The sequence below is a fragment of the Mycteria americana genome, chromosome 4 (assembly GCF_035582795.1).
Source record: "Mycteria americana isolate JAX WOST 10 ecotype Jacksonville Zoo and Gardens chromosome 4, USCA_MyAme_1.0, whole genome shotgun sequence".
NCBI classification, from domain to species: Eukaryota; Metazoa; Chordata; class Aves; order Ciconiiformes; family Ciconiidae; genus Mycteria; species Mycteria americana.
Window position 1 is genome coordinate 45,652,781 of NC_134368.1, and position 19,864 is coordinate 45,672,644.

The 19,864-nt window shown below is 40.8% G+C and overlaps 1 protein-coding gene across 1 annotated transcript; it reads left to right on the plus strand.

Annotated features, from left to right (window-relative positions):
- Window positions 1–219: 219 nt before the first annotated feature.
- TMEM192 (transmembrane protein 192) lies at window positions 220–18,117 on the plus strand. Its single transcript, XM_075500357.1, has 6 exons — window positions 220–347; window positions 3,217–3,363; window positions 7,500–7,764; window positions 9,787–9,921; window positions 14,297–14,399; window positions 16,764–18,117. The coding sequence occupies exons 1-6, from the start codon at window positions 306–308 to the stop codon at window positions 16,885–16,887; spliced, it is 816 nt and encodes a 271-aa protein (XP_075356472.1). The 5' UTR covers window positions 220–305; the 3' UTR covers window positions 16,888–18,117.
- The last annotated feature ends 1,747 nt before the right edge of the window (window positions 18,118–19,864 follow it).

The window sequence follows — 19,864 nt, forward strand, 5'->3', positions numbered from 1 at the left end:
GGGGGCACAAGGTTGGGCCCCGGCTGCCGCCTTGCAGCTCCGGCGGGAGCTGGCCGCCGTCGCCCGGCCGTCCGGCCCCGCTGCCTGAGCCGGGCCGCCCCCACCGCCCCACGCCCCTCCGCGGCTGCCCCGCCGCCGGCTGCGGCCCCGCCCCGGGGCCGGCGCTGCGGCGCGGCTCGGGCCCAATAGCGGCCGGGGGCGCTAATGGCGGGGCGGGGCGGCGGGGCCTGCGCCTGGCCAGCCGGTGGCCGGGCGGGCCGCGGCGCCGATTAAACGCAGCCGGAGCGGAGGTGAAAGGAGCGGAGATGGCGCTGGCGGCGGGGAGGCAGCGGCAGGACATGGACAACGTGAGCGCGGGCCTGGGGCGGGCGGCCGAGCTGCCGGCCGAGCGAGGCTGGCGAAGCCGTTAACGGCCGGCGCTGCTGGGGGGGGGGGGGGGGGGGCGGCGCGGCGCCTCTCTTTCCGTTTCGTCTCTTCCTTCCACTTCTTTCCGTTGTTGTCTGTACTAAGCGCTGAAGGCTCTGTCTTCTTCCGGGGGTAGCAGCCGGCCGAGGTGTCTCGTAAATGGCCGTTTCGGAAGTCAAGAGGCCGCCGGGGCCGCTTCCTGGCCGGGCTGCCGCCCCCCGCGCTGCCCTGCGGAGCGCTGCCCCTCCCTAGCCATGCTTTGAAGTGCCCCCAAGTAATTGGGTGTGGGGTTGTTTTTAATCGAGGTTATTAATTTAATCGAGGCGGGTCCTGTAGCTTGTTTAGTTCTTCCGGGTTATTTTTTCCACAGACAGACCCTGTAAGTGTAATCTCCGGTTTGCATGCTGCGCGCTGGCGTGACGACGGCGTTTTTCTGTTTATTTGGGTGTTTCCCGCCCCCCCCAGCTGGAAGCCTGTGTGGGCAAGGCTTGCTGGCTGTGCCTCTGCTTGTTCCTGCCTGCCCTCTTCCTCCTCCTCCTCCTCCTCCTCCTCCTCCTCCTCCTCCTCCTGCTGGGCTGCTGCGGAGGTGGTCACATGCTGGAAATGCATCAGGGAGCCAAGAGGCTGAAGCCTTAACCTGTGCTTGTGGTAACATCAGTGCCTAACAGAACGCCCATTTTTTTAAGGTGTTTTGGCTTTTAACAGCTGTGGTTTTGGCACATCTTAATTAAACGAAACCTGTGTTTGGCCTAGTTGAGGCACTTACTAAATTTTTTCTTAATGTCAGATTGACTGCATGACATTGTCATCTCTCTTGCTTTAATTCCCTTCCTCCCCATGTTGCCTTGTAATAATATCTACTCAGGGAGGTTACGTCGTCCAGCACTTCCTAACGCTAGCTGTATTTCAGCATGTAAAGGTGGATTGTAGCTGCTCTCACAGTAAGTAACATGGTCAAGCATATTCTGATAAAGCTCTGTCTGTGAAGGAGTGTGCTGATCTGTCGTGGTATTGCAGAAGTGATGGGTTCACCTGTTCCCATGGGTTCACCTGTTCCCATGAGACAAAGGATATTGTCCTAAGGAGAATCACTACCTGTGTGGGAGGTGTGAGCTGTTAACTCTGCTGTTAATTCTGTGTTGGGGAGGAACGAGGCAAGATGTCTTGGCTGCTGGAGTGCTGGTCCTGCACGCTCGCTTTCAGGCTTAAAATTACACCCAGCCCCTGAAAATGAGGGACAGAGGGCATCTTTGTACTTGTGCTTCTAGATCTTATATTTGTGACATAAGATGAGTACCGCTTGTAAAACTTTAGGTCTGCAGTAAAAGATGATCTTACCAGGCAGGTATTTCAGCAAGGGTTGTCTACAGTCAAACACTAAGCTAATTAAAAGGTATCAAATAGGTGAGGTAGGCCTGTTCACACTCTTCTATGGTTGGGCAAGTGTGGCATTCACAGTACTAAAATAAAACTGATTGCTGACTCAAATAAGCCTTGATGGCTAGTTCCTTTGCTGTAGGTGATTGGGGAGTCAGTCTACACTGTTCTGGTTAGTATGAAGTATAAACCCAGGTCTAATACAAACACTTCTTTATCTCCCTCTCTCCTTGTGCTAGTGTCTAGAAGAATCATATGCCTCATTTGTCTTAAGGCTTATGCTGCTTTCTGTCATGGCAAGGAGAAGTCCTCAGTTTAAAAACTGTAAATATCCCAGTGAAGCCTGGCATGTCTCTCTGAATAGTCAGAAGTCTGGAGTGGCATGGGGTCTGTTTTGGACAGGGCTGTGGTTGGTATCACTTGGGAGAAGAGCAGCCAAAACTTGATTTGGAATCTTGAGTTTCTTTATCTTTTGAAGAAAGCAAGTCATAGCATGGGACATAACAGGATGCTAAGAGGGAAACTTGAGCAGTTTGAGCATTGAGCATTCATAGTGACTGTCTATGTTCAGCTTAAGATGTATTGAATGACTGTGTCCTGGCCTGGAAGGAGCAGAGGTGCATAGCACTGGGGCGAGTTCCTTGTCCACAAGGAAAGGTTTTTGCCTCCACCCATACTTAGGTTTACCTTTTACTTAAAAAAAAAAAAAAAAAAAAAAAAAAAAAATTTTTTTTAAAAAAAAAGGTACTTCTGGAAACTTAAATAGCCAAAACATCTGAGCTGAATGTGAAGTCAAAACCCCAATACTTGATGCCAACATGACAAGTAAGGGCTGCATGCTCTCTAGTGAAAGAAGAGAATGTCTTGCCCAGCACTTGGTAGCATCTTCTTCCCTCTGTGAACTGCTGCTTCTTTCTTGCCTGGGTTCAGCCTGAACTACTGCTGCAGGCATCTTGACATGTCAGTAAGTGTCAGTGGCTGAATCACTTGAAACTGTTACTGTTACTGAAACTGTTATTGCCTCCAACTGTAGTTGGATAGAAGTAAGAATAACAAGGATTTTTGTGATACCTGTATAAAGTATATGAAAGAGACTTTAATTGTCACTTTTTCCACCTTTTCATGTAAACATACTAATACTTCTGGTCTCTCTCAGGAGTGATGCTCAAATACTTGTAATACATTTTACAGACTAAAGTTCCTGAAGACTTAGTGCAATGCTGAGAGGTAGATTAGTGTCAGATTCCTCAGGGACTGAGTTCTTGCATAAAGATGCGATGAGAGTTTGTCTAGAATTTAAGAGCTTGTCTCAAGATACTAACCTAGTTTTTTTTTCCCCCAAAGCTTGATTTGCTAAGAGGAAATTGCTAGAACTTTGTACTTTACTTTTAGAGTTTACCTGTTACTACTCTCTGCCCTCCCCTTCTGTTCCAGGGTTCCTTGGAAATAACTCAGAGTTTGGAAGATGATCCCCTGCTGGATGCACCACTTATTTCGTCTCATACATTGCATTCCCAACTGAGGCCAAGATTTCATGCTATCCCAGCAGTTCTCCTTGCCAATTTTCTGTTGCTAATACATGTAAGTTTAAGAAGCATGATTTCCTTATGAAAATTTGCTGTCTCTATGCTGAATTCTTATGGGTCACGTAGACAGAATTCTCCTGAGACTTGCATGCACTGTTCTTCCGAACCAGTGAAGACTTACTCGCCAATGAATTTTGATAATGTATATGCCACGTGATACTTGCTGCATTCTCATTCTGATTGTTGGTGCTAACATGCTATAACACATCTTGTTAGGAAGAAAAGCCTTTTAAGTAGTAGCTTTTCTACGCTGTTGGAAATGTACTTTCAAAATAATATTACTGCTATAGAAGTGCTAAGACTAGTTATAGAGGGCTAAGATAATTTTGATGCCATGCCTTCTGGAGGCTGAACTTGATTTCACAGGGAAGACTTAAGGTATTTCTTATGGTAACTAAATGAGTAAAATTGGACTTGCTCCAGGGGTTTCACATGGTAGTGGATGGAGAGATAAAGGAATCCAAATGTTGCTTCCTGCTCTGACTGACTTCTGGGGGTTAAGGGTGAAAAGCACAGATAAAGCACAGATCTTGTGCCTAACAGTATAAAGGCCTTTTTGAGGCTGGAGACGGAAGTAGAGAGACTCCTGCCTAGTAGTGAGTTTATCCTTGATAAGCGGAAGAGGCTTATTGTTGCTTGTGAGCATGTGGAAACCAAGCTTGAAGAAGGAAGGGTGAAGAGCTCTGATCCTAAGATCTAACTGAAATGGTACTTGCATGGTGCTTAGGGACATAGTTTAATGGTGGACTTGGTAGTGTTAGGTAAATCGTTGGACTCGATGATCTTAAGGGTCTTTTACAGCCTAAATGTTTCTATGATTCTATAATGCCACTAACTGACCTGAAGATAGTATGTGTTTAAAGCCAGAGACTATGTAAGACATGTATGTATGTGTTGCTAGCTATTTTAGAGCTTCATTTGATCTCTAACAAAAAATGCTGTGCCCAGTGCTCTGCAAAACATACTCTCTGCCAGAACTTTAAAAGCACATACCAACATCTAAGGTCTCTCTGGGCAGCTGCATAAAGCCATTCAAACAATATGTCCTGGCCTTCTAATTTTAGAAGTAAATGTTTTGTGGGCCTCTTAGTAATATCAAGAAACATCCCTCTGTGTGTAGGTAGACTTAGGAAAGAGTTCTGCTGAATAAACTACCAAAATTCCCAATGGAAACTGTGTATCTAGCCTTATTCCCTTCCATTACCAGAAGCACACTGGTGCCATCCCATTAGGATGGCACTTGAAGTCTGCATTACGAAGGTAGATTCTCTTATTGGTAGTAGAGCAGTAAATGTTTTTCCACCTAGCCTTGGGGCCTTACTATCTACTACCATAACAGATACAGCCAAATGTCAGTCACCCAGATCCTAGCAAACTGCTGCCTCTTCTGTCCCCATCACTTCCCCTCTCCTGCAAATGGAGAAAAGTATGGGGAGGTGAAGAGAGAGAAAACTGCTGAGGCCTCTGTCAACACACACTTTTCCAGGTAAAGTCTTGCTGCTGTTGCTGAAGCTGCTGCAGTGGCCGGTTGGTGCTTGGAGCAAAATGGAGAAGTATTCTTTTCTGTTGGTGAAATACAGCATTATAATTGCCATGTGAAATGGTGCTGTCTCTCTTGCTGAAAAGATGGATGGGGAAAACACGCTTACTGGATTTCCTTCCCCTCTGCTTCTGCAAATGTGCACAAACCTTGAGGAACATGGAGGCACCAGGTTAGCTTCTGATACGCAGCCTGCCAAAGGGGCAAGTATCCTGGAGAAATTAAGCCATCATAGGATTAGGCGGTAGAGTTGTAATGCACCTCTAAAGTAATTTGTGTGTAACTTGGTATTTCTTCTCCACCCTCCTGTGCCAAGAAATGGGGTTAGGCAGCAAATAGCTGCTTTAGTGCAGCTGCCTAGTTACATACAATTCTGGAGTGTGTGGGTAGGATATGCTGGAGTGTGGTGGGGCTGGGTTTTTGAGTGGCTTTTCTTTTGCCAAGCCTTGCTTTTCTGCAGGCTTCTGGTTCCTATCAGGAGACTCTGGAGAGCAGTGTAAAGTGTACAGGCTAGAAATAATTTCTCTATATTAATCCTGTCTTTCCTTAATCCCCTCTGTGTATGCCCATACACAAAACTGAACTCAAATACTACTCCAAGAAGAACTTTTTGTATATAAAAATCCCTGTACTGGGGTGAAGCACCTGTTGTTGGATTACCCTAAAATGTAAGCTAAACATCTTTAATAAATGCCACCCTTAGTGCCAGCTACCTGTTTCCTCTTGCATACACTGCTGTAGTAGATTAGTAGAGCTGCAATGCTAGGCCATTCCTGCTTGCATTAGTTTTAATTTAGCCACTTTCTGTACTGAAATACATTCCTAACACCTGGAGGGAGTAGAACTAGATGTGTCACACTTGTAAAATGGCAAACTGAACAGTAAATGGACCAAATAAAATATGGGTTAGCTGGATTATTCTTAGCTTTGTAAGAAAGAGCTGGTAAAATAATAGATTAAGCAAATGTTTTGGTGATAACCCTCCCTCTTATTTCTTAATCTAGCTACCTAACCCATCCCAAGATAATTTGTGATTTAATTTGCATTTGAAGTAATTGTGTTATGGATAATATAGAACACACTCCTTTTTCTTTTTTTCTCCTCCCACCTTCTACCCTGTCTGTCCTCTATAATGTCTTTTAGGTATTCATGATTGTGTGGAAGTTATTCCCTCTTTTTCCTCCCTCCAATTACCAAACTCTATTTGCAACCAGAGCAAGCTAAGGGCAGTTCATATAAAGAGTAATTAAGTGGTTCTGAAAGGCTAATTTCTGTGAATAAAGTTGCTTGAGAAATTACAAAAATATGAAAAATAAGTTCAAGGGAGTGGGAATGGGGTGATGGGCTCTTGGGTATCCATAGAATTGAGTATGGAGATACAGCTAGCAAATGACAATCGGACACTTCTCTCCAGCTTCAGTTCTGATGTGTTTCTATCAGTTATGAGATACAGAACATTGGATGCTTTTTTTTTAAGCTAAGTATATTAGAGATTGGACTTTTGGAGACTTGAGGTAAATCGGTTGTTTTTGTTGTTGTATATAGAAGCGCTTAATTTACTTCTGTATTGGTGGGAGTTGGTTTTGTTTTCAGTTCCATTTTAAAATACTGCTATTCTGTAGAAGGAACCAGGATGAGAAAGTACCATATTCTTGTTCACTGAATGAAAAGAGTATTTTCTATAACAAAACATTCTGTAAAGATTAAAAAAAAAGCTCTGTGTGTATACATATACCCCAGATAATGTGCACCCAAGACTCTGCCTTCTAGTTGGTCAAAAGATTGCTGATATTCGCTGATGATGAAAATTTGGAGAAAAGTCTAGAAGACAGGAAAAGTTATGGCATAATGGCACTAGTCTGAAAGGACAAGTGTATATACAGCCTGACTGATTATAGTCCGGTTGTTCTGAGCAAAATGGAAAAAATCTGATAGTAAATATACTAAAGAGTGATTATCAGCTGGCAAAGATGCCTACCCAGTGTTAATAATCTGTAAGTTACTATCATGATCTTTCACTTTTTTCTAATGTCATAACCTGGAGATTATTATTAATGGATGTAGTAAAGGGTTGATTTTCACTTATAAAAAGTCAATTTAAAGAAGTGTAGACTGTACCATAAGATATGAGGCTGTCCTGCAGAGCAGTAACAAGTATAATTGAATGAGTCTAAAAAGATGTGACTTTTTTTTTTGCAGGAGTATAAATCATGTTCCCCTTAAAGTAAAAAGACATATTAAAGAGGATCCAGAAATAACTTAAATTCATTACGAAAGGGAGACTTGGGGAACAGTGGAATTGATTTAGAGGAAATTCTGAGAAGAGTGGTGATTCTCAGCTCTGTTCAGCTGGAGACTGTCTTCCAGGAGGGCAACCAATCTTAATACTTAGCAATTTCAGTCATCAGTATGTTCCCAGAATGACATGTAGTGGATGTAGTAAGTGTCTAATGTTTTATACATTATCTCAACTCTAATGAAATCAATTCATAAAGTAATGCATAATGAGTACATTACATAAGCCTGTCTTTTTTTTTTTTAATAGTTAAACGTTGACTTTAAGAGTTTTCCTCTCTTCCTTTCTTTTCCAGGTTGCTTTTGTTGTTCTAACATTTTTAGCAGCTATGTTTTGTTCTTACCCCAATCCAAATCAGGATAAGTGCCCTGGAAACTATACCCACCCACTTAAAGTGCAGACTGTCATAATCATTGCAAAAGTAATTCTGTGGATTCTGCATGTTTTTTTTGAACGATACATCCAGCATCACCACAGTAAAGTCAGAAGCAGAGGTTACTTCTCAGTGTACCGATCAACAAGACATCTAAAAAGGCTTCCACTGCTGATACACTCCACAGGTGAAGTGAACTTGTTTTCATTTTTTTCTTCTAAAGCTTTAAATTATGACACAATAAAAGACTAAACAGTTTATATATAAATGTATATTGTATATGATGAACTTTAAAAACCTGCCTATGAGCATTTATAAATGCTATTTATTTTAGTCAGATGGACCTCCTGACTGACCTTTCTGGCCTGCCAGATGCATGTTGTAAAGAACTCTTTGTAGTGGAAAAATGCCCACAAGTGTGAAGTTGAGTAAGATGTCTAGTGTTCAGCCAGTAAGGTCTGTGTTTGGCTGCTAGTGATCTCAATTTGCATACTCATTTGTCTAGTTGGATATGTGGCAAGACAGATAGTCCTTCCAAGAAGTGTGCTACTCTCTTCTTTTCAAGCTCAGCAATTCAAGCAGAAACAGATAATTGCCTGTTGCTCAACAGCTGTCTGAAATCAGTAAAATAAGTAATTTTCTCATCTCCAGTGGGGCTATGTGTAACATTCAGCTCTACTTCTCGCTGCCTTTTTCTACTTTCTATGGACAAAGGGTGGTGTGTGGGAGTGGTTTAACTCTATATATTCTAAGTTACATCACTGGCTAGTGAAGCTGAAAGAAGTGTTGGTACAATTAGCTGGTGTAGCTTTTCTAACAGAATCTACTTCAACAAATCTAAAATCCATCTAACTTGAGGGGATTTTTCACACAGAAATAGCAGGGCAAAAGGGAACAGTGGTGGCTTTTACAGTATTTTTGCCTCTTATAATCCCACCTACCTTCTGTAAATCTTCTGAATAATGGGAGTAGAATTTTTTTCACTGGAATTGAGAAGTTAGATGGTCCTGCTTTATCTAAAACCCTAGCTTTCTTTCCACCCAGTCACTAAAAGAGCTATTCAACTTGATGAATGTGCAAAACTTCAGGCTCTGGCCACTAGATAGAGCTCTGAAGATGAAGATGTGTTTGGAGGGCAGTGACAAAATCGGGCTACAGCACACTTAAGGATGTTTCGAAAGAGTAAAAGGACTATTTCTGCCTATTGGAATGTAATCTGGAATACTTAGCCCTGTCTTCAGTGTTAGATGAAGCCCAGTTCTCCCCTACCAGACAAACTCTGAGCATGTGTAAATGTTCAGGTGCAATCAGTTGTGTGCTGTGGTCTCTTGATCTAAATAAAGATTAGCTCTGTTACTGCAAACTCCCTGCCATGCTACTTGCTGCTGATACCACTTCCATCCTGACAGTTCAGTTGCCTAATGCAGTATGAAAGATAACTGTATGGTCCCCTAGCTACATTAATGGTTTTAATACACTTGGTGCTTTATCCAGACACTAGTTATAGGATTTCTACGCGAAAGAAAATAACACTTCACACTCTGTATCAGAGGAGAAGAGGGTGTGTGAAGAATTAAGAATGCTTGTTAGGTCTGTAATTCAACACTTGCTCTCCTTGACTAATTGTGCTCATTTGAGTTAAACTGTAAGTAACTTGTAAGTATTAAAATAATAGCCAGGCAAGTGGAAGCCTATGCAAGTATCTCCCTGTGAAAGGAAGGCATTTGGGTTTTTTGCTGTTAGCCTCATTTATATACACTCAAATCCACTACTTGAAGGAAAACACACTCTCACTTTGAATTGACTGGTTCACCTCTTAGGAATTGAAAGAAATGAATAGTCTCCAAGCAGTTTTGGGGACGGATAGCAGCAGCAAGGCTAGAAACTGTTTAAGCCCACACATGTATATTAGGTATTTCTAGTGCACTTCTTCTACTCTTGTTTTTTAAGACAGAAAAATCTGTAAGAAAACTCACAATTCCCTACCATTACAGTCAAATGCTGAAATGAAACCTCACTTTGCTGCCAGCAGTTGTAAGCCTGCATCACCTGTTAAGGAAATTAGCCAAAGAAGCAAGTAGGGTATGAAATGGAAAAGCATTAGTGAAATATTGTGGCCTAATGCAGATACTGGGGATGAGAGTACTAAAGTTATTTTCAACAGCTAATGAAATTGTTACACCTGTAAAATATAACATTTGTTTTCTAGGTAATGCAGCCCTGCTCCTGATTCTGTCAGTGCAGCATTCCTTTCCTGATCACAGTAAAGTGTACCTGTATCTTATCCTGGGAGTCCTGGGTCTGGAGCTGATTAGCTCCCTGACATGCCTAGTGATTTACACAGGTGAGAGAGGCAATTTTTGCCTTCTTGAGTGAGACTTGTTGTAGCTGCTACTCAACTATTTTGTTTGCCCTCACAGTAGCTGACTTGGTGTGCTCCAAGACATTTAACTGCAGCTATAAATACAGAATGATTCTGTGCTTGTAGAAGGAGAACTAAGGCAATTCCAGAATAAATGGGAAGGTTGTCAGGCTTGATTTGGTCTCCAAGTGCTGCTAAACAATAGCTCCGTGTTACCTCAAAGCCATTGATCCAGTGAAGTGGCGATCAATGCATAATTGTTGCAAAAGTGTCCTGTGAACAGGCTTGTCTGTTTAGCAGTGTGTTCTCAAATGTGTGCACCACAAGCTGTGAAGCAGTAAGAGCTAGATGGCTTTATCAGTACTGCTTCTGGGATTTACATGTGGGACTTGCATAGTTGATAGTGTGATGTGCCTTACTCTCCAGACTCTTCCTTTTTCCCTGGTCCCACCCCAAAAGCTTCAGTTCTTTGTCACCAAAATGGAAGATTCCTTCTAATGAATGTTTAAAAAAAGTGGCTTTTGGAATCTGTGCTACTACTAAAATAAGATACTGCATCATAAAACTGTGAGGCATTGCTTTGTACTGTCACTGTTGGTTTGTAAGGTTATCTGCTTTTTGGTGTAATTTATCACAACTTGATAAACCTCTTTCCATTAAACTATTGCAGGAGTATCTGAAATGTTGATTAATAAATGCTTGAACCACAGTTTTCTCTAATCTCATCTTAAAAACTATTTGGGTTTATGGCTTGCATTAACTCAAATGAAAATAACTGGGTTGGAGAAAAAAAAATTGAAAAGGTACAAGACAGTAAAAAAATGCAATTATTTTTGTTGTCCAAAGAAAACTAGGGAAGCTTACTGTGAATCCATTGTCTGTTTAAATGACATGTAGTTCCTGCTCTTGGGTTAGATAGTTTACACTACTGCTTCTGAGATGCTGCTTTCTGATTATTAACAGCTACAAACAAGGAGATAACACCTTAGCTAAGTAGCCTCAGTAGCACTGGTTTCTCCGGGAGGAAAAAACATAACCAATACCAATGGGTAAAACTTATAGTTTGCTCCTGATTTCTAATCAGATAGGAGGAGGGACGGTGGAAATACCTCCTTTCAGGACTGCATGGAGCTTAAAACTTACAGTAAAAGCCATTTCTATGGTGGTCAGTATTTGTGTTAATCTGACTTCTTTTGTGATTTCATAATCAGTAATTAATTTAGGATGCCTCTTATTTTGGAGAAGAAAACTTTGCTATGTTCTTAGTAATCTAATGACACACAGAAGTACTGCTGAGTAGCTTGGTCATCTAGGAAATAATCTATTCCTGACTCTTCTGCAACAACATTGAAATCAAAATGCACCAAGAAGTAAGGTCCCAGCTGTAAACTACGTTGTCCTCTTACAACTGTGCAGAGGCCTGAATGCTGTAGGCTTGTCAGGCTTTCATCTGAATGGACCAGCATGGCTCAAGTATACTAACTGTCCTCTGGAGGAATAAAGGCAATGAGGGAACACAAGCATGGTAGTCCTAGAGAACTATTCCAAGAATGCTGGAGATCATACCTTCTTTGCATATGCATACTTACTTTCCTGGGAAACTCAGGAAATAAGAGATAAATTGCAAAACTTTAATAGAACGTCAGGAATTCCAGTGAAACGTTATTTCTTACCCTGAGGCCTCTTGGAGCTCAAAGAGCTACACTGTGTGTCTCTTACCCTGACAGAAGAGGATAAGCAACTGCAAGAAAGTTGACCTTCATAGTAGTAAGGTCTGAGCCTGGACTTCCGTAAGAGCTCTCAAACTACTTTTCTGCTTATTTATCACCAAAAGGGTCTTGTTTCCTAGCTTGTACCGTGCCAGTTCCTGTGCCCACCAAATCCATTAACCAACTTATCCTAGGAAGTTGTGGAGTGCAATGTTTTGCTTTCCAGCTGAAGGAGGCTTGAAGAAGGGTGCAGTGAGTCCTGAAACCAAGGTGAAGGAGGGACAGAGCTGCATTGCTAGGAAGGAGTAAGGCAGTCTCTTTTGGCAACTGCTACCTTATTTCCTCAGCAGCCCCAAAATAACAGTCTAAGCTTCATTCTCTAAAGCTTGGTGTGCAAAACCAGGGTTAACTTTTATGTAACTTAACACTTGCCTCAAGATGAGGAAGACCTCCAGTCACCCTTGGTTGCCTTTTCCAGTGGGTAGTGTAACTTGTTTTCTCGTTTTCCATCCCAATACATGTTGAGGTAAGCTAAGAGTGCCTGCATGTGTGTCTCTTGTGTGTAGTGGTGGTTTTTTAGGTTTTTGACATTTTAAGCATCACACTCAAGCTCTACTGAAGCAAAATGAATGTATTTGGCCAGTTTTGAAAATAGCCTGAGAATCTGTAGTAATAGTGAGCCTCAATTTTTTTTTCCCTCTCAAACAGAGCAGACTATCCTACTAAAGAAGCTTCATGCTTCCAGTCACGTAATTTTAAGGGCAGCCCTCTGCTGAGGGTTAGAGTGCCCCTCTCCAAGGCAAGCACTTAGCAGACACCACTTACTGTTAAGATAGTATCAGCTAATGTAGCTGAGCAACAATGAGGACATTAAGGTCACTTTACACTAGCAACTCATGATCAACCCCTTTCTTGTGTTAGCATATTACTCCTAAAGTTTGGAGGGAAGGTAGCACCAGTTCATACATTGTTTCTCCACTGTGGAATAATTATTTCTTAACTACCAGAATGAGGTATAAAAGCTTACCTGTAGAAGGTTCATGTACCTGACTTATTTTCATTTAAATATTACTGCCTCACAAATGAAAGTGGTGGCATGGAATACCTGATTGTAATTCTAGATATTTCTTCTTGCTTGTTGGAGCTATTTTATGAATTGTATGATGCACAGTGTCCTGTGAAGTACTACTGCCTTTCTTAAAAATCTCCATTCAGCAGTGTATGTATACATAGTTGTAGGATGCAGAAGCAGGGATTCAGAAATCTACAAGGAATTGCTGTGGTTGACCTATAACAGACTTGGCATACATAAATTGTTCAAGTGAGGTAAATGTGTGTGGAATGAAGTATGATACAGACAGCTTTAAATGTCAGCTTACTATTGTAAGTTTGTTACTGAGAGGATAGGGAGTCAAGCTTTAAAAGGTTTACTAAATATATGTATGTAATGACTTTCTTACATACTTCTAATATCACTTGAATAAAAGACTAACATTCCCACAAACAACACATGTTAGGAATTCCACATCCATTCCTTCGTGGCTTTATTTGTAGAAGAATACCATTATAGAAATAACTAACCTTTGAGCCTAACTTGTAGTTAACCTCTGGAGGGTCTTAGCATTGTTTTAGCAGGGTGGCCTGTAATAAACCCCATCATATTATTGACTTGTAAGGACAGTCTTTCTCTGCTGCAGTAGTGTGGATTTCTCACGGAGCCAGACTGTAATGTTTTTAGTGGCATTAGATGTATTGCTTCACAAGCTGCCCTAACTGCAGAGTCCAGAATGCATACTCTGGATCTCTCGGTATATTCCCTTAATCAGGATCTGACACTGAATGGCTTCAAATATTTTCAGCTTCCTCCCAGAAATAATGCAGAGGGGGCCTACAGCTTCTCCCACCCCCACCCATCCCCATTCCATATCTGTTAAATTTATCTTAAACTTTATGTACAGGTGCCAAGGAATGACTCCTGGTTTTGATAGCTGACATTGCAAGATTCACAATGTGATACTCATCACAGAGCCACTCTGGTTTTAGTACTTAATGGCTTTCTGTAGCAAGTCTGCCCTAGTTTTGGAGCAGGCAGACAAGCTGTTGCTTCAGTGCAGGTAGCGCAGGATAAATACTGTTAAGCTCTTTGATAAATACTGTTTTAAATTAGAAGTTCTGACTTAGATACTAGTATCAAAACTTCTTACAACTTTTTAATGGCATGTTGCTTAATTTACGGCTTGAATTTGGAGACTGAATCTCAGTACCCTCTCAAAGGCAACTAAGGTTTCACCCTCTCTTAGGTGACAGACTAAACTTTGCAGATGTTAAGCAGTATATTCAAGCTTCCCCATTCAGGTCTTCTCTTCACTGTGGTCTTTTAAGCAGCAGGCCTGAAAAAAAACAAATAACCCCCCACCACTAACTTATAATCAAATCCATTCTAGAAATGAGCAGAGAGAGATTCTACTTTTTCTTTCCTTCCTCCCCACTCCCCAGATTCCCTTACTATATTTCTGTCTCCTATCCTAAGACAATCTTATAATCATCTGTTAGAGATTTTTTTGTTTTTTACCTTGGAGCCTGGTGATTATGCTTTTCTTTTTTTTTTTTTGGTTGCTTTCCAACTAATTTATAAAACTTCGTTGCAGTGAAAATAAGCAACTTCAATCGTGCAAAGCCAAGACCGGACATAATTGAAGAAGAAAAGATGTATGCCTACCCTAGTCACATTACCTCAGAAATTGGATTCAGGTAAGATTTTCTGTATTAATCTTGTGCTGTGTTCAGCCATGGTATATAGGTAACACTGACTAATGTAATTGCATTACTTTCTGTAGACTTGCGTATAATCTTAAATCTGTCAACCAAAGCAGAGGTGGGAATAATAGTTTTGAAGGAAACTATATGCTTAGGGCTGCTATTTTACATGCATAGATGAGAAGTAGCACAATCTTGTACTTTCTACGTAGTAATGGCAATTTACAGAAATCCTCAAATGTGAGTGAGGACAGAAATGATTTGACCACTTATGGTTGGTTGCATGAATCTTTAACATGCTATAAATAACTGTGCTTAATCTATGTTAGTTGACTTTATATGGGAGTTTGAGGAGAGGTACTGGTGTCTTACACTGTTACTTAAAGTATGCCTACAGAAGCTTAGCTTCTTCAAGCCGTTTCAGGCAAGGAAATATATTGTGGGCAGTTGATCGATGAAGAAGAAAACTTTGCAGCTTTGTTCTGTGCCAGCAGTTGGACATGAGGTTCTAGCAAGGGATTTGGAATATATTTGCAGTTTGGGAAGGAACTTTAAAGGTGGGTGGGGCACTTAAGCGGTAAGGAAGTTCTCAGTGAGACAGAAGTTATCCAACATTAACCTCACAAACACTGAGACTTATTGCTTGTTTGTCCTTTGTGTACCTTCTGACTGCTTGGACATCTGTTGCTGAAACAAGTCTGGTATGACTTAACAAGAACCAATCATACAAACTAACATGGATTTCCATATAAAATTTTAGAAATTTTCTAATACAGTATGACTTGCTTCTGTATGTATGCCTTAGTAAAAAGTTGAAGTGCAGAGATGACTAATTCTTTGGCACTTCTCCTGGTACCACAAATGCAGCATGCACATGCTTTTATGGAAGTTGAAAGTGGACGTCCAGGATACAGGAAGGATTTAGAGTTGTCTTGATTTTTGATACAATGTCTGACGTCCATCTTGATACAAACACCATGGTGAATGCATGGTGGAACTCATTGCTTTCTCATTCAGCTTCTCCCCTGAGAAATTCTCAAATGCCCAGAGAATGAGTCTGCAACAATGACCAACTGAGGAAAAGACTGATTATTTTTTACTAAAGAGTGCAAACTTCCTGTGAGAACTGATTGCAAAACAGTTATTTTAATTCAGCTCTATACAACTCTGACTCTCTTTCCCTTGGGAGTTAAGGTCTATTGAAAAGTGAATCCTGTTAGCCCTTAAGCTGACCCTGGTTATAAGAATGTTTTTTGAATATTATGACCTCTACAACCTATGCTACTGATCAGGACCTCTTCTGGTGCTTTAAGTTGGTAGTGCTGATTACTGGTTAAGGTTGCAAGATTTCTGTCTACAAAACCTGTTTTCTTTATTTTTTTCCAGTTTAACTACAGTAGGTTTTTAATTAGACCTAAGCTTTTTTCCACTCTTCTATCCTCCTTGGCACTTTCTAAGAACTATGAAAAGGGCAGTGTTCCTCCACAAAATGCTGCAAGGCTGAGCAGCAACTTTCTAAGCTCCAAGATGCTCATCTATGTACTAAGAGAGCAGATTCCCAAGTCAGCTAGGAAGAAATAATGTGTAAGGGAAGACTGGAATATGCTCAGGCATTGGTACTTGTCCTTGCTGTATTCTTAAGCTCCTAATTATAGATTTGACAAAATTCTGTACTTTTACAGACTTTTCTCAATTAACACTGTGATGTTAAGTAAAGCCAAGTTACTATCCTAGTTAAAATGAAGGATGTCTGAAAGCTGGAGATATTTGAAGTCGGAGGCTAGTTCTACATGAGGTAGATCTGAAATAGCACAACTGTTTGGTGCTGATGCTGTTACCGTATTGTGACAGATAATCACTGTATATAGTAGTACATCATGTATGCTACTGCAGGTTAATCAAGAAACTTCTGTCTTAAACAGCTTATGGTCCCCACAGCTGAATGAAAACGCTATGCCTGCTTAAAATAAGCTTCCTAATGTATTCGGAAAAGGTGCCGTGGATTTCTTAGTACAATTCTAGCATCTTGTCTGGCTCACTAACTTTAAGTTTGTTAAACAGTAAGAACCCTCATACTACTACAACTTTCCTGTAACTGTCTAGTGGAAATATGTAACTCAATTACGTATACGTGAAGTTTAGCCAAACTTTTTTCTCTTCCTGCCTTCTTGTGCAAAATGAAGGTTAAACATAAAGGTGTTGTGTAGATTGCTTCCTCCCTCAAAAGTTAGTCGAGATCAACAAAAGTAAAACTGAAGGAAGCAACTTGTTTAAATATTTGTTAATTAGCTCTGACATTTTGTATGTTAGAAACTGCTGTCAGTTATTGAAACCCATATTCAATTTTGTTATTTCAAGGGAAAATTCAAGTTTAGAAGAGATAGTTGAGAAGCAAGGAGATGTGATAGAATATCTTCAGCGACACAATGCACTGCTCAGCAAGAGACTACTGGCACTAACATCTCAGCAAATCAAAACTTAACAGCATTTGGAAAACTGCTGCTGGAGCTCTGGAGAGAACATGAGGTAATGTAATATCCAGCCTGACTTGTACATGACTTCTTCAATCATCTTTAACATTTTGAAATAGAAGTTAAGCTGGAAGGATGAGCTCTGCATACACTATAAGCCTATTACAACTGGACACTCTGGCTCTCTTCAAATGGTCAGTTCTGAAAAAAGTTCTGGAGCTTCAAGGACTTCTAATTCCTAATAGGTTAAAGTTGGACCTGAGGTAATGGTTTAACTTTGTTCAGTTGTTGCTATTGTTTTGTACTGCTGTAACCTTTAAGCTTCAAACTACCAAAGTATTTTATATTTCTAGAACACATTTTTTTCCTCTAGAAAAATCTAACTTTGCAAAGAATATCTTTTCAGTTTCTAGTGCTGAAGCCGAGACGAGATGTGTTCTGTCACTGAGTCCCATTGCTTCCAGTATTAGAGGTGGTATAATACTTCAATAATACTATACAAAATAGATACTTGCTTTCTAGGTTGGTCTCCTTTTCTCCTTTGTCAAGACAAGGAATGAAACTGTTTCCTGTGCCAGTGGGGAAATTTGGCAGTCAATTCAGGATTTAAAAAAATAGTGGTGGGTGCCCTAGAATGGCAAATCTCACATACAAGTGTGTGGCACAATCAATGTCATGATAAGCAATTTGAGCAGTTGTTCAGAATTCTGGCTTTAAAACCTGTAAGAGGGATCTTCAGGGCTGATGACTTTCCTGTTACTAGGAGTCTGTGTCAGCTAATAATCAACAAGATTCCTACTCTGCCAACTGAACTAACATACTACAAAAATACTTGAGAGTAAGCTTTTTCATTGATCTAGCGACTAACTTGTGTTAAATGGGTTTAAAAATCCTGTTAAAGATGCATCAGTTACATGCATCCTTGCTCTTTACTTTGACTCTTCAAAAAATGTCAGCATCTTGATTTAAAAGCTAAAATGGTGTATGTGGGGAGGTGAAAAGCACCAGAAGACGGAAAGGTCTTCTAGAAGTTGGAGAAACCAGAATTTTTGGTTCTATTTCATGGATTTATTGGGAAGGCTGGTAAAAGAACCATTCTGTTCTGGGTACTGCTTTGTCTACCAATGTAGACCAAGAATTACTTTAGAAGCCAATACCTCTGTGGGGAGACAGGGTAATCACTAGCCAAAACTGGGAAGAAGGCTCTCAGGAGGAGTGGTCTTTAGTTGAATATAAGAAAATTAATGTATCCTACTTTGGTCCTAGGGCACAACTTTAGAAATAACTGTTTAGTGTGCAACAAACATGGGGATTGTTTCATTTAAAGGAAAACAATAAATATTGGAGGTTTTGCTGCTATCCAACACTAAATTGTTCTCCTTAACTGTTGTTTCTTGAAAATGCAGCCAGGATTTTATAGTATACATGTGAGAAATACAAATGTTTTTGGTTTTAGAACTCAGGTTTTGATGTGATTGTGTATATCAATTTATATAATTTCTATGAAAAGCAGTAAAATGTGACTGTGAAGTTCATGCACAATAAATGCAACTAAGGAAAAGTGTGAATTCTGTCATTTCTAAGCTCACAGCTGGTGAAGACTGTTCCAACGGGCAATCTGTGCAGAATTTCTGTTATGCTGAAGTTCTTACAGCACAGTTTTGGCACTTAAAACTAGCCAAAAACTGTTATGGCAAGGATAGCTGTGCACTCATTTTGAAGCTTTAAGTTTAGTTTTATTCTCTTTCCTGGGTAATGTTTTTCCGTCACCCTTCATACTTTCTCTGCTACTCCTGTTTCCCTCCAACATAGAGGAATAGGCTGCATGGTGTAGCAGAACAACTTGGCTGTATTTTGAGGGCATAACTCATACCCCCCTCCTCTCCTTCATGACTGCTTAAAGTAAAACTTGGATTAACCAGCAGTATTGCTTTCCATGGAACATGGCAGCTGGAAAGCAAAGTGCAGGTTGCCGTGTGTGAACGTGCACATCTCCTGCCCTTTCCTGGCACTACACAACCCTGTAATTCATAGCTCCTCATAAGTACACAAATGATTAACAACTTGCAACAGCCACCCTCATTTTTTATACCTTTATCATACCCCAGCTGTATCTTGTTTTCTTAGTATCTTTAAGCTTCTGAAAAAAAAAAAGGCTCTTCACACTTGTACACTAGCTCCAAATAGGAGCTAGCCCTCTCTACTACTCATCCTGAACACTTTCTAACCTCCGGCCGTGGTAGGGCTACAAAGAATTGTTGAGTAGGAGCTACCAGAGCAGGGCAAGCACTGCAGGCACCGGTAAGTGTCAGCCCTCGGCCCCTTCCCTGGCACCTCTGCACCAGACGGCACAAGAACAGCCTTTGCCCTGCTCCGAGGCAGATGTGCTCCCCAGCATGCTGCTTTCTGCTGGCTCTCCTGGGGAGGCAATGCGGCTCCCTGCCTGGGCACAAGGCATGCCAAGAGGGAGAGATCAGTATGCTCATTGTACTTGTCTGATGATAGTCAAACATTTGAAACTTGTTTACCATACTAATGCTTCTCCTGATGGATGCTGATATAAATCTTATGTGACCCTTAGCAAAAGTTGGCTTTGTGTGTACAGACACTGAGATATTTATAGCATATGTATGTGTTGTAAGGGAAATATTTCCAGTCTTTAATCTTCTATAACTTCCTTTTTTTCCATACTGGAAAGGGAAGAGGTGAATTGTTTATTATCCTTTGGGAACACGCTAATCTGCTGTTTCTCACCGCAGCCTTACATTTACCTCTATTTCCTGTTGACCTGCTGTTACATCACTTTGTATTTCACTCTAAAATAGCCAATATAATTTAAAAGACTTAATGAAATTGATTTTCAAATAAAATTTAAAATTTTCCTATGTATCTCTACAAGACAAGGAGTTAATTCAAAGTTTCAGAAACTTGCATTGTAGCTTTCAGAGTTTGAGATCTGAATTTACCTTTGGATCAAGTCTTCTGTTA

Bases quoted from the DNA above. Each gene is read 5' to 3' on its own strand.
- TMEM192 (XM_075500357.1), top strand. From the start codon at position 306: ATGGCGCTGGCGGCGGGGAGGCAGCGGCAGGACATGGACAAC. The intron at 348-3,216 runs GTGAGCGCGGGC...CTTCTGTTCCAG, and splicing joins AGCGGCAGGACATGGACAAC to GGTTCCTTGGAAATAACTCA. The intron at 14,400-16,763 runs GTAAGATTTTCT...TGTTATTTCAAG, and splicing joins ACCTCAGAAATTGGATTCAG to GGAAAATTCAAGTTTAGAAG.